This window comes from Phalacrocorax carbo, chromosome 7, assembly GCF_963921805.1.
Source record: "Phalacrocorax carbo chromosome 7, bPhaCar2.1, whole genome shotgun sequence".
Classification (NCBI taxonomy): Eukaryota; Metazoa; Chordata; class Aves; order Suliformes; family Phalacrocoracidae; genus Phalacrocorax; species Phalacrocorax carbo.
In genome coordinates, this window is record NC_087519.1 from 10,387,623 (window position 1) to 10,401,544 (window position 13,922).

The 13,922-nt window shown below is 40.1% G+C and overlaps 1 protein-coding gene across 1 annotated transcript in view; it reads left to right on the plus strand.

The window, feature by feature from the left end:
• The window catches only part of IL16 (interleukin 16), a 47,427-nt gene that overhangs the window by 10,876 nt on the left and 22,629 nt on the right, over positions 1–13,922 (plus strand). Inside the window, exons 4-5 of the mRNA XM_064456280.1 lie at positions 3,330–3,741; positions 13,588–13,724. Of these exons, the coding sequence (XP_064312350.1) occupies positions 3,330–3,741; positions 13,588–13,724 (549 nt within the window). The remainder of the gene's footprint in view (positions 1–3,329; positions 3,742–13,587; positions 13,725–13,922) is intronic.

Below are 13,922 nucleotides of genomic sequence, written 5' to 3' on the forward strand. Positions count from 1 at the left end.
CTGCTTCAACAGGTGCTTCTGTGTGTTCCCTGCATCCCAGATGCTTATTACAGTCAGAGGGACACCTCTTGGAGCATTTAGTACCCATGGCAGTGCTCCCTTTTAAGCTCAGCAGCTTCAGGCAGAGCAAGAAAGGGCTCCTGCATCTCTCCATCCTTCAGTCTAGCATGCCCGTCTCCAAAGAGCTGTATTTTGACCATGAAGCTCTCGAGTCCTCTGCTTACCCATGTGTTTAATAGCTCTTTTTAAATTCTTTCTCTTCCGGGAATTAAGAATGTAGTTAATGTTTGTACAACATGAAAAACCTTGAATGAAAAGTACTATTTCTTCTAATTTTCCCCCACAGGCAAGATTGTTTAGGTCTGAATGTGGAACTCGGGCTCATTTCTGACATTCTTATTGCTGGTGTCTGGTAGTAATTGCCAGAACCAGAGAAGGAGCAACAATCCCTGTTGTAGACTTTCAAGCAGTATGCATTCTATGCACTTTCGGCAAGTTAGCTCTGCTGCTTCCTACCGAGGTGCTGAGGGGAGGTACTTGCAGAAGTTGCCCTCATCCTAGCCATCATATTGCTTTTTCAACTCTACATTCTGGTCTAATGAGCCAGACTGCATTTTTGCTTACCTTCAGACATGCAGAAAAAGCAACATCAGGCTTTACAAGATTAGTTTCCTAATACGCTGGGAACACTAACAGCGATTTCCCAACTCAAAAATTGCAATTAGGTACATACATATTATGGCAGACTAAAGCTTTAGGCTTACCAAAACACTAAAAAGTGTCTTTAGTTGTTTAGAACAAACAAACAAAATCTCCAAACCTTGAAAGTCTTTACATATTTGTAGGGATAAGTGTCAGTCAGCTTTTAACTAGTGTAATCAACAAAAAAGCATACAAAAATTGCCAACTTGTGATGCTGAATTGCACCACCAACTACTTATTTCAGCTCTCAGAATTATTGTTCTAATATAATTCATAGCACTTTTCATCTCTGTACTTCAAAATAAATTACCACAGAGGTTCTGAAAAGTAGCTTCTATCAACGGTGCAGGAAGGGAGGTTAATCCCAGAGAAATAAGACCCCACGTCAAAAACAAAGATAAAACTGAGCTTCATTATGTCGTACCTTTCCCCATCCCCTCTGGCCTCTGTGTCCTTACGCATAGGCTCAGACATCCTTTTATTCAGCATGTGCTCTGCGTCACAGGAAGGGAATGTGGCTGTGCTGTTAGGCAGTCCTCTATCCACGCCATGGCTGCATTCAGCCGTGGTTGCAAATCTTGTTATTCGTAAGAAGAGAGGCTACTCTGATGAAAGAGAAAAGCAGAACATTCTGTGTACTGAAGGGAGTGGAGAATATGCTAGTTCAGTGTGACCCTTAAAGCTTCCTTCATGCTAGTGTGGGGAAGGCTGTGAGCCCAGTGACTTCAGTTCCAATGTTCCTATCCAGTAGGGTCAGACTCTCCCACAGGAGCAGAGAGGATCCCAAAGACACACAAGAAGAGGGCCAGAAAACACACCAGCATTGTGGAACTTGACGTGTTCCATCAAACTTAAAATTTGCCCTGGAATAGTGTCCTGCTAGGAAATCTGACAATCTAGTGAGTTCCAATACTCAGGGCATGAGTTTCTGAAGTGCTAGGGATTTTGTTTTGGAAAAAAGACATCAGAGAGCAGAGCAATAGTAGCACTGGTATGATGGAAAATAAGTTGTGACGGAAGGCTGTAGGAGCATTACCTATCAAAAATACCAGAAAGGACTGCAAAACCAAACATAATTCTCCCTGGGAGAAAAGGGACCTCTTTGCTGCTCCTGAAAAATCTATGCTTATTTCTCCAGCAATGCCGTATAGCTCCTTTAGACAGGTACTCAATGGCATAGTATTTATCACCTGTTTTTGTTTTTCCTGGTTATTTGTATGAGGGGGGGGGGGGAAAAGAAAAATAATCCTGCAGGTTTATTATAAGGCTGGCTTGGATTTATTATATGAATCTAGCTCGGCCAGAATGTGCAGGCCTGTATTTATTGTTGTGGTTGTAAGGAGCCCTTAGAAAATCTGCCTTCTATTTCTATATCACTAGTGGCATTTCAGGTACAAAGTGCATGCATACCTACCTAATTCTGCATAGAAGCAGAGTAAAAAAACCAAACCGAAACAAACACAACCTAGTTTAGAGCACAATGTACAAACTTCTCTCTCAATAGTATACTTGATATGTGCTTTTCAAATTACATTGATTTTCAGTTTTGTGTGTAACACCTATGGTATCTTTGATTTATGTAAATCCTTTTGTTTCAATAGGTATTTTCTCTGGAATGGCAGCATACAGTATCAATTAGGTACTGTGAAGAGAATAGAAAAGTTTGTGTAATAGATATGATAATAACAATTATGTGAAAAAGTCAAAGTAATTAATTTAGACTTCCTTTTGTTGAATTTTCAGCACTGACACACACCTACCAAAATATTTCTAGGAAACTTTTCCTGAGAGAAAAAGGAAACAGTTTAACAAAGGTCCCCTCTGTTATTGTAACAGTGCTTTGCTCATTTTACAAAAGTTCCAACTTTTGCCACGTTTTGATTGTATAGCATTTCTTCCATTTTCTCTTAATTTTGTATGCTGAATCATGTGCTGAAACAAACCATTTCTGTAATGGGATGCTTTTTGATTGATGTATTGGAGCTGTATTCCTTTATAGAGTTCAATCCCTAATCAGATATTCATATCTTAAGTGCTTCACTGGTTCTGTTACTGTTAAATGCACAATCTTAAGTGAACTCTGGTCTGCAAAGGTAGGAGTTCTATAGCAATCTGACGCTCCTTGCTCTCTCATGGCTAAGATCTACTTTTGCTAAACCACTTACAAATCAGATGTGCCAGGCAGAGAACTTAACCTCGACAATTTGATTAATCTTCTTTGAATTATAGTGGTTTCATGAATCAAACCTCAGAAGGAGCTTCCACTTTCCAAATAATGTTAGGAGGATGGAATAATGCTTTTAAAGTATCTTCCTTTTCAATTTGGGATTTCAACATGCAAATTCAGCAGAAGCCCAAAGGAAGCAGCACAATGGAAGCATCAAAAACATTTATTAAAAGCACTCTATTGTGCTTGGGGAGCATGGGAAGAGAATGAAAAGGTGAAGGAGAATTTAGTAGAGCACTGCACAGAAACAGAATTAGCAAGTCATGAGATATCACGTGGCTGTTAGCAGACTGAAAGGCTCTGTTGATTTGATTTATTCATTAGGGCTTTTCAGTAGTATAGGTTATTAAGTGGGAGAAAGTGGGGTATATTAAAACTTTTTATATTTCCTTTCCTGGAGGATATTTAGCACGAGAGAAGTGGAGAAAGTCATCGAAAGGATCATGCCGCATAAATGGGAGAATGATAGGAAGAAGAGCAGTGCCACCAGCTCTCTGAAGATGGATCGAAAGAGCAATGCTGGGAACAGGAAGTCAAGGAAGTTTCGCTCCATTTCAAGATCACTTATACTCTGCAATGCCAAAAACAGTGACGATGGGTCAAGTCCTGATGAGAAATGCCCCGATCCCTTTGAGATCTCTACCAATTGGGGTCAAGAGGATTTTGATTGCTGTCCTAGAACACAACTGCCATGCACATCAGAGACTGAAGACAGCCCACCTGATCCTCCATGTGTGATCACCAGCATGGTCCAGTCCAAAGCTGCAGCAAATGAAAACTGCAACAACATGAGAAGAAAGTTACTTGCTAAGGTAGGCAACTCAGTACAGTATATTGTAATGTTCCCATTGCAGTAGTTCCTAAATGGATTAGTTAATTTTTCTCAGGAACACAGGATTTTACATGGCTTTTTCAGAACCTATGAGCCTGCAGTGTTTCTGCTCTATATAAACAGCATGAAAATGTATTAACTTCCCTGCTGTGATGTTGCACTCTGCTGACTGATGTTCTGTTGAAATCAGCGGCCGCTAGGCCACTCTCTTTGTATTCAGACTAGCACAGTTGGTGCTTTCTACCTGCAATATAGTATTCAGCTCAAAATATAAACCTGTCACTACAGTAAAGTGTATTTGTAAAGTGTGATACCATGAGATCTCACAAGCTATGCAGGTATGGATTATATCAATACTATGAAATACACAGGAGATTCAGCAGGCAGGTGTTCTTTCTCTCTGATTCAGGAGGGAAGTAGTGATGGCTCTAAAACCACCAGAGAGGTCACTTTTTCCTAGAGATGTAAAACTCTTGACAACCCCATATTACAAAATTATTCTTTAATCAAGAAGTAACTGTGTTAACCCTAACAATCTTTCAGTCTGAGCAATATATTCTAGATGCCCTTAGAAAGAACCTTTTCAGTAGCTTATCCCAATTTTTCCACTTTCTCTCTACCTGTTGGTGTGATGTGTAAAAGGGACCTCACTGCAAGTATGGCATGTATTTTAATACAGTTTGTGTCCTCCTGGCACCTCCTTTATTATATGTCCTTTACCTGTGCAACTGATTCTTTCATCTAAAATATTTATTTCTTACATATTCTATTTTATTTTACATACCTTCAACAGAAATTGGATAACAATAGACTTTTATGTCTCAACACAGAGTGGCACACACAGTGGTACTGAAAATCAGAATTTCCCCTTACTTCTTGAGTTCCTTGCATGCAGACCAGTATTACAGAGACTGCAGCAGGACAGAGTTCTGTATGTGAGGTGTTTCAGCCCCTGGCAAAGTCACAGCATGAGGACAAAACCAAGCCAACTTTCTATTACATTCTGACAGAAAACATAAATAAGTGATGCTGACCCAACTCCCAAAATACACCCAGTCACCTGCAAAACCATACCACCTCCTTCCTTTTGGAAACAGTCCATATGTACTCTGCTTATTTCCTTCTGTGATTGAAGAAGGAACTGACCTCTGTGGCCTCTCACCTCTTCTCTTTTAACAAAGCTGAACTACTTGCTTAGGTGTGTGTCAGATGCCACAGTCACCTTGCTTGCATACCTCCAAAATATGCAGGACTCCATTAACTGTTGTGAACCACACCCATATGAAACTACTCAGTATCTTATTGCAGACTGTAAGTTTAGATAATTTGCTTTTCTAGCTGGCAAGCAGCTCAAATAGGGATTTGGGGAACAAAGTAAGTCTTTAACTAATGCCATTGCACAGGTAAAATATAACCGCTAAGGGTAGAAATCCACTCTTAGGCTGGAGTGTTAGTGTCACTGAACAGGATGGGTCAGGAGCCTGGATGAATGGCAATATAAATTAGTCATCAACCCAGTCCCTCACAGCAGAGTTTGGGTTTCTTAGTGACATTAAATTCCCTCTACAGAGCTCTCATAGCAATACAAACCTCTTCAGATGGTATTTCCTAATCTTCCATACCTTTCAGAGTCATGGATCAGTGAGTGATTCTAAAAAGTCTTATTCTCAGCATGCTAAATAGGATGAACTTTGGGAACAGCTACACTGACCTTATCCTGTACTACTGTTGCTGAGGCTTTGCCCTATATTATGAAAGCAGTGATCTCTATCTTCCATATGGCACAAGCCTGCCAGAACAATCTTCCTGTACCATGTATCTTAGAGAGCTTAAGCTTAAAGCCTCTCTCTTTAAGAAAGGAGTCACAAGCATTTTTCAAGTCCCAGTGTAACACTCACTCCCTCCATCTCCATGTGATGCTTCAGAAATTCATGATGTGTGACTCAGAGCTGAAGGATCCTTTTCTTTGTTCAAGAAAATTGATTCCATTCTTTCTGTGGTGATGCTGAAGATATTCCACTATTCTGCTTTCCAGCACCTACACCCCTAAGCACGACTCTGAAGGTACTAATAACTCCCACAGAATTGAACAACTTAATTTTTGCTGTCACCTTGGAAGGACAAAAGAACCTCTAAAAGTTGTGCATCATTTAATGCTCCCTGTGTATTTCTTCTCCAGAGCTAAGGAAGAACCTGAAACATCAGTATTCCAAATACTAGTTCCTCTCTTTTGTTCAAAACCTTAAGTATCTTTCTAAGCCATACTCTGCAGATTGCATGGGGCTCACTATTGTATAAACCATGAGCAAATTGAACAGTGTTTCAGGACTTCTGCATATGTATTAGAGATATGTTTTCCTGATTCCAAAATCTTCAGGATCCCAAATAGTCCTATGTCCCTTTACTAACAGTCTGAGAAACTAGGTGCTACTTACAACGAGGCAATGAGCGGTAAGAGGAGGATTTCTGAAGAGAGGGCATCTATGCATCATGACATCTATTCCTTTCACTTCAGTCTTCAGTACAAGATCTGAAAGGAGGTTGTAGCGAGGCGGGGGTTGGTGTCTTCTCCCTTGTAACAAGCAATAGGATGAGAGGGAATGGCCTCAAGCTGTGCCAGGGGAAGTTTAGGCTGGACATTAGGAAAAACTTCTTCACTGAAAGGGTTGTCAGGCATTGGAACAGGCTGCCCAGGGAGGTGGTGGAGTCCCCATCCCTGGAGGTATTTAAAAGAAGGGTAGATGTGGTGCTTGAGGATATGGTTTAGTGGTGGACTTGGCAGTGACAGGTTAGCGGTTGGACTCGATACCTTAAGGGTCTTTTCCAACCTTAACAATTCTATGATTCTATCTTTCTGTATCCATTGAGGAAAGCACTGCCGCATGAGCACAAGCCATACTAGACTCCAGAAAATCCCTACAGAAACACTGCTCTGATTGCACTAGCTGTAGAAAAGACTTTGAGCTGGAACTCAGATTTTATTACATACCAGAGAATTTCAGAAGACTGAAATTCTGATGATACCAGATTTTGTTCATTCTTTTCAACAAAATATGCACAGGTTTTGGTGCCAACAATACTACACCAATTGGGGTGGGACTGCAAATTGAAGTAACTTCTTCTCTATCATCTGACTCACAGCACAGTGCTAGCATGTGTGTGTGAAGGGACCAAACCTTGTGTCTTGGGTAAATTTGGCTTGTGAGGAGTATTCTGAAGGTTGGCCCACAGATGGGCCAATGGGTACAAAAATGGGTACAAAAACCTGACTTGTACCTGTGCAGATATTTTTAACTGAAGCATCCATAGTCTGCATTTACACCACTAGTGCACCAAATGGGCAGATTCACTGTGATGCTGCCTACCATTTTTACTGTGATGATATGTGGGCAGTACCAGATGATAGGGGTTTCGGTTCATAACTGTATCTTCTAGGCAACTTCTTTCCAACAGTATGGGGCATGGTGGCACACTCAACATGAAAGGTCAATCCGTGCAGCTTTATATCTGTACAGAAGTTGTAACAGGTGGAAGGAAATAAAGTTGAGACAAGGCTTAAATAGGAGCCCATCAACAACTATTCAGTTCATTACATTCAGGGCAAAAACCTTGGTCACTGCTACATCCATCATTCATGTGAACTATGGAGTTACCTCAGACATTTGGGTGACCAAATAGTCATTCACATCCTGCCAAGACATGGCCACTATATGTCACATAGGGCCCTTTGTAACAGTCCTTTGTGGTTATGTCCTTCTTTGTCCTCAGCCTACCCTACTGCCACAGATATCTAACTTTCCTGCTGCAGTCCTATTTCCAGTCATTTTTTTGTCACAGAAAAGCTGCTGCCATGACATACAGAGAATGGAAGAAAACAGGAGATAATCTGGGAGAAGGGAAATGGAGAGGGAAGAGAAAGTGTGGAATTACAAAGATGGGAAAAGAGGAAACAGTTGACCATGGAATACTTTAAAGAAAGTGAAGTGAGAGGAGGAGAAAGCAACAGTCAGGAGCAGTGAAGGAATCATATCTGCCGCAAAGTGCATCACCTAACTACTTCCCAATTCCCATCAAATGCCACATTCTTCTTTCTGTTCTCAGCACATTTTGTGCATTGCAATAGCAGCTTCATTCATCTACTTGTTGAATGGCAAGTAGAGATGTTCCTACTAAGGACCATCACTTCATAAACTTCCCAACCATCTCTCTCCTTCTGCCTGGCTGATTTTACAGGAAAGCAGTAGAAGCAAATAATACATCACCATGCACACCTAGGCAAAGAAAAGCTGTATCAAATTATTATAGCACATAAAAACTTATGCTTTGTGAGATAGTACCTGGGAAAGAATGTCTCAGTCTGATCCATTAATCTCTACATTCTCTTCAAAGTATCTCCTTTAATTATATATTCTAAATAGCAATGGGTTTTTTTCCCCTTCTCTAATGTACTGTCAGCAACGATGAGAACAGATGAAGAATCTTTTAATTAATTTGGTTTCTGTGTTCCATTATTCACTCATATTGGCTATTGCCTATTGTATCTAGAGCACACAGGATTACCTGGGTGTCATCTGTTCAGCCAGCTCCTGAACCACTTGGTTTCCAAGATGAGGTACACTTAGTCTGGTATGGACAGAGCTGGAAAGCCAGCTTGTCAATGTATGAACAGCAGTTCTCCTTATAGTTTGTTTCTCAGAAGATCAGCAATTTTCAGGTGGCCTGAAAGGAAAAAAAAAAAAACAAAAAAAATTATAAGCAGTGTCTGATACCTTGTGCACTGACACAGCAAACACTGTGGAAGATTGCCTTGCCTGCTCATGAAATTACAAAGTCTGAAACTATGCCAGCTGCAGGGAGAAAGGACATGACTAGATAATATCAGCTCCTATTCTTCAGAGAACAGCAGTCTTCGCTGCGTTTGAGAGCTGTTTCAAGAAGCATGCCATTACCTCTTCCCTGCACCACCAACACCCTGGGAAGCACCGAGAGCCAGAGGGCCTGGTAGCAGGGTTGAAATAGCATCTAGAATAAACTATAACAGGGAAGGGCTGCCTTGTCATGCAAACACTGCATCTAAGCTGATCTGACTGCATGGCTCCACTCAGTTCTAGAAACTTCTCTGTCCTTGCTTCCTTTGGTCTTTCACCCTCTGCGTGAAGGAGGAAAAAAGCAAAAGGTCTTTTTTCTCTCTTGGTCATCACCAGAATATATTTTCATTAACTCACCTTTATACAAACACCAGTTAGCTGGTCCTTTCGTACAAGAACAAGTGTTATGGCAACAGACTGTAATGTCTCAAACATAAACCTATGGGCAGGATGGACAAACAAAACCAGGAGAGAAGACTGCACTTATTTAGACATTCATGTGTTCTCCTCCCTTTTCCTACTTGTTCTCTCTTTCTGTCTTCCTGGCCTTCTTGCTTTTGTGACATCAGGGCCATGTTATTCCCAGAGCAAGTTGGGAAAGAGACTGTTATATTAAGACAGCGTGTGCTACAAAATGTGGGCCAGGGCAAAGGCTCCCAGAAAAACATACCAAAGGCCAGACGATGGGTAGAAAGGTCTGTCTGTAAGATCTGACATGCTGAATCATCCATCAAGGGCAGAACCTGAATCCCATGCCCTGCTTCTTTCATCATCCAAAGGCTTTCTAGCTTCTGCCATTTTATTAATTGCAAAGAGAATATGCTCCTGGGAAAAAGAATTACATCTACCATAAATATTTTGAAAAGACCAAGGCATTGGCTAGGGTACGTCAGAATTGGCGAAGTCACATCAGTTTATGCCAGAGAGACTCTGGCCCTCTCTTTGTAGAACTGATATAGAAAAAAAAATACTTATTGAAGAAAATCCCCAAAGACTGTATTCTCTTAAACTTCTACTTGGAAATCCCAGGCATTTCACAGTCAGGAGACCAGAAAACCTGAATATTTAAATTCATTATTATACTGTTTTTAGATTTTTTTTATTTATTTTTTGGCTTTTTTTAAGACAACAGTCAATCAGCTCATTGTCATATGCTTGGTTAACCGAGTCAAAGACCTTACTTGAACTAGCCTTGTATAACACTTCATATCAGACAATCTAACTACTGTGTCTTACGTTAAGAGGGCACAAAAGTTTTTCAGTTTTCCACTGATGCCATGGTTACCCTTATTTCTAAACAACATCTGGAATTAGATGTTTTGAGACACAACTCTGGGCTAGAAATGTCTAATGAGAGCATGAAGGAAAAATAAATCTTTTAAATGGCAGACAGAAAAACATCCTCAGAAGCTTTGCATTCTGCACAGCAAAAAAAAGAGGGTAACAGGAGGAGAGAGTTGGTCTGGATGTGCAAATTACTTTTCCAGAACTAAACACATGAAAAATTAATCTACTCTCACCTGTGACAAAAATATATTCAAGAAGGCTCTTGAACTCCACGTTTGATTTTTATCTTTCAGCCAAGCAAACTCAGTTTGAAGACAAATTTTGCTTATAATGCACTCCCACAGGCTTTCTTAATTTTGTTTTTACAAAGATGAATGCATATTATAATGCAGATACAAGTTTCCCCAGAGTCTTGAAGTGGTCAGTGGCAAAGCCCCTTATAAGCAGAAACATTTTATTCACTGGCAGCAAATACATATTTAAACATATGTTCTAATAATGAGTAAGCAAGGTTGACCTACAATCCACCTGCCCACACACCAAACCTGCCAACCTTATTTTAGCAAATTTTCAGCATTTGCTCCATTCAGAGCTATGAATCACCTTTCAAAATAAGCAGGACACTTTAAAAAGAAGGAGGATGCAAAATAAATACTGTCTTCACTCTTGGAAACATCAGCTGTATTTCTATGTGTAAAATAATAAGTGAGACAGGAAATAAAAGATATTAAAGAGCAAAACCCAAAGCAAATTGACTGCTGGCACATGGATTGATCAAATGTTTATTTTTCTAAAGAACAGCTTTTATTAATTTTCTGTCATGTTGCAATACCTTGGATGTGAATATAGTGATCTATATCCAGGACCCAAAAGAGCCCAGATGCTGGCAACATACAGATATGTGCCACATGTCCCTACAGCCCAATAAAACCTTTTTTAAAAAAAATAATTCATGTAAATGAATTGCAGAAACGATTAACTCACAGAGTTTATTTGAAATGTAGCCCAACTTGGGAAGATGACTACAGATTTAAACAAAAATTGTTCCCAAGATTTTTCTGCAGTGTACAATGGATTTCACCTCTACTTTCCTTCTGAATAAGTGCATGCAACTTATTGCTCTTGGAAAGAATATTCATATAAGTATTTATTTGGTGTCATTTCACATGTATGTCCCAATACAACCCAGAAATTCTGGCTTGGCATGTGTCCCATTGTACAAAATACAATGCTTTCCCCACTGTACTCTGTGATGTCCTGTGAAACTGATGAGATCTGAATTACTTTGGGACAATTAATTATGAAGATTTTTATAAACACCATGAATGCAGCACCTGTACACTGTGAACAAGTCATAGGAAGGGCATAAGCATGACCATGCCCTTAACAGAGATGAGTTGAAGACAGTCTGAAAAGGCCCGCCATTAAGACCAAGAAAAAAAAGTGTGGAAAACAGCTATGCAAAGTTGTGTGTGGTGTGTCTGACCAGTATCTGTGAGAGGATATACAGATATTTCAAAGGAGCAGTTCACAAGAGTCAGGGCTCCTAGGAAGAAAAGCTGGCAAGTCCAAACTTGAATTCTGACTACAGAAAAAAAGGAAAACAACTTTTTAAAACACTGACTCTAAGACAATTATTCTTTCACAACAGCCCCAATCCATGAACAGCTGAGGTCTCAAATACTTACCAACCAGCAGAATAATTTCCTACCTTAAATATCGATCTTACATTTCTCATGTTTTAGAACAAGAACACTACCGTTACTGAAAGTTCTGTGAGCTTCTTGCATGCAGAATCTGGCTGGTAATTTCTTACAGATACCTAAATCAAAGCACCAATACAAATAAACAGAAGAGGTAGCTCACATTTTTTTTACTACTCAAGATCTGAAATTTTAAGACATCAGAATTCTAATCTTTATTTTGTTACCATGCCAAAGACTTCAAAGCACTGCCATATAAAATAAAAAAGAACATAACGTAGTCCTGATTTCAAGTATGTATTTCCCAAGATATTTAACTTGGGTGAAAAGTAAATATAGACGCTCAAAAACTATATACTAGAGTTCAAACAAACTCATTTAAAATAAAATTCTGTCCAGGCTTATACACTTACCTGTTACTCACTAGAAGCACTCTTCATGAACAAAAGAGGCTTCGTAAGATTCAGACACTCCTCACTAACAGCAGACAATCTGGAATGCAAGCAAACCCACAGAGTTACCAAGTCAGTCAATACAAGTATAGCCCTTATGCATTACCTACTGATTTCAGCCTGCAGTGAGCCTAGGGCTCAAAGTTAAATACTTAATTCATTCACAGCTTTAGATTTACTCTGGCATGTCTCAGAACGGAAGCCAGGCTTCAACAGTCTGCCTGGAAGATAATGACCATTATTGACATTGCTGTAAATTCAAAGTTTCTGTGCTGTAAGTTAGGTATGATGTGATGCCTATTGATTTGTGGGGAATAGGCATAATGATTCTAACCCTCAGGGCTGGATGAACTCTGCTTAGGGCAGAAATGAAGCCCTACTGACAGTGAAGAAGGTTACACAGCTTTCCTTGTGCTGTCAGAGGACTACAGATTACTGGAAATAGTTATGCCACTCCAACTACAGGATCCAGGAGCCACACAGACAGTTGACCGCTGCTGTATTTTGTGGCCTGTCCTAACATGAAATCTGTCTCCCCTTCAGAAATCTATACCTCAGTCATAGAAATCTCTCAGGAACAAGCCTGGATCCAGGATACACTGAGAGCCCTCTTTACTGTGTGGAGTATGGAGAGGCTGGTGAGGGCAGAGGAGGTGGGCTCAGCTGGGAGCAGAACAAGTGAATACTTGAATTAGGAGATTTACTAAGCAAATAGAAAAGAAATTATGTGCTAACTTTTTCCAGCTTTCCTTGTCTCTCTAGAATTTTTTAAGTGTTCACGCATTTGTGCTGCAGCAGTGTATTTGCTAGACAAATGTCTTGTCCTTCATGTGCTTAGTCAATCCATTCTTTGCTTTAGTTACTCATATGACTTAAGACACTCTTTTTCTGTATGGCCATATGTTAATGATTCATAACTGTGTTTAAAATATGCTTACAATTAGTCCTCCAGATGCAACACACAGACTACAGCAACCTCAACCAGTCTGGAGCGGACAAAGAATCTTCAACTGCTGCAGTCCTCTCTGCTCCCCTGCCCCCACTAAACAAGTCAGCAGCAGGGGTGGAGCTTCTACTGTTTTGTATACAGTTATTTTCCATTAAGACCTCTTCTGTTTTCCAGAGTATTTCCTTTTCTGGCATATGCTTATTTTCCTCCCTGTCTTTTCTTATAATATTTAGCATAGGAAAAATTTATCCAGTTATTATGAAAAGTCTATTATCTGTTCTCTTCCCTTCTATGCAAGCGGCCACTCAATTCTAATGCCTCCCTCTTGTAGCCAGAAGCCCTGAAGTCCTAAGGAAAACAACTTCTTTTAAACACTGAACCTATAATACAATTATTCTTTCACAACTGCACATTGTTAAAGGCTTGTTCCTATTCTACTTGGAGGCATTCCAGTTCTAAGAACAAGAGCATTTTCTGCATTTCTTAAAAAGGCTCAAGATAACTGTAAGTAACTTTTAACATCCTTGGTACATTTTCTTTCATGCAACATTTCATCTTCTGAATCAGGAGAGCTGCATCTGCAGGCTGTGTACAACCACAGGGAACAGCAACTCAGGAATCAAGCTCTCCAGGAGTCCGAACTGTGCATCTTTCTGGAAAGGGTTCACAGCCAGCCACTTGCTGGCTGGAGGTGCAGCAAACAGGTACAGTACCTGTGAAATCAGCAAGCTTATTAGGGAGCCATTTGCATGGATGTTGCATGACCAGCTTTCTGTGACAAGCTATGCCTGGAAGCTCAGTTTCCGAGAAAGGCATTGATGTCTGGGAATAATTTCTTAGAATGCTTCCAGTTGAGAAGACAGGTCAAGATTCTAGAAAAACAAAACTGTGACCATTCAGGG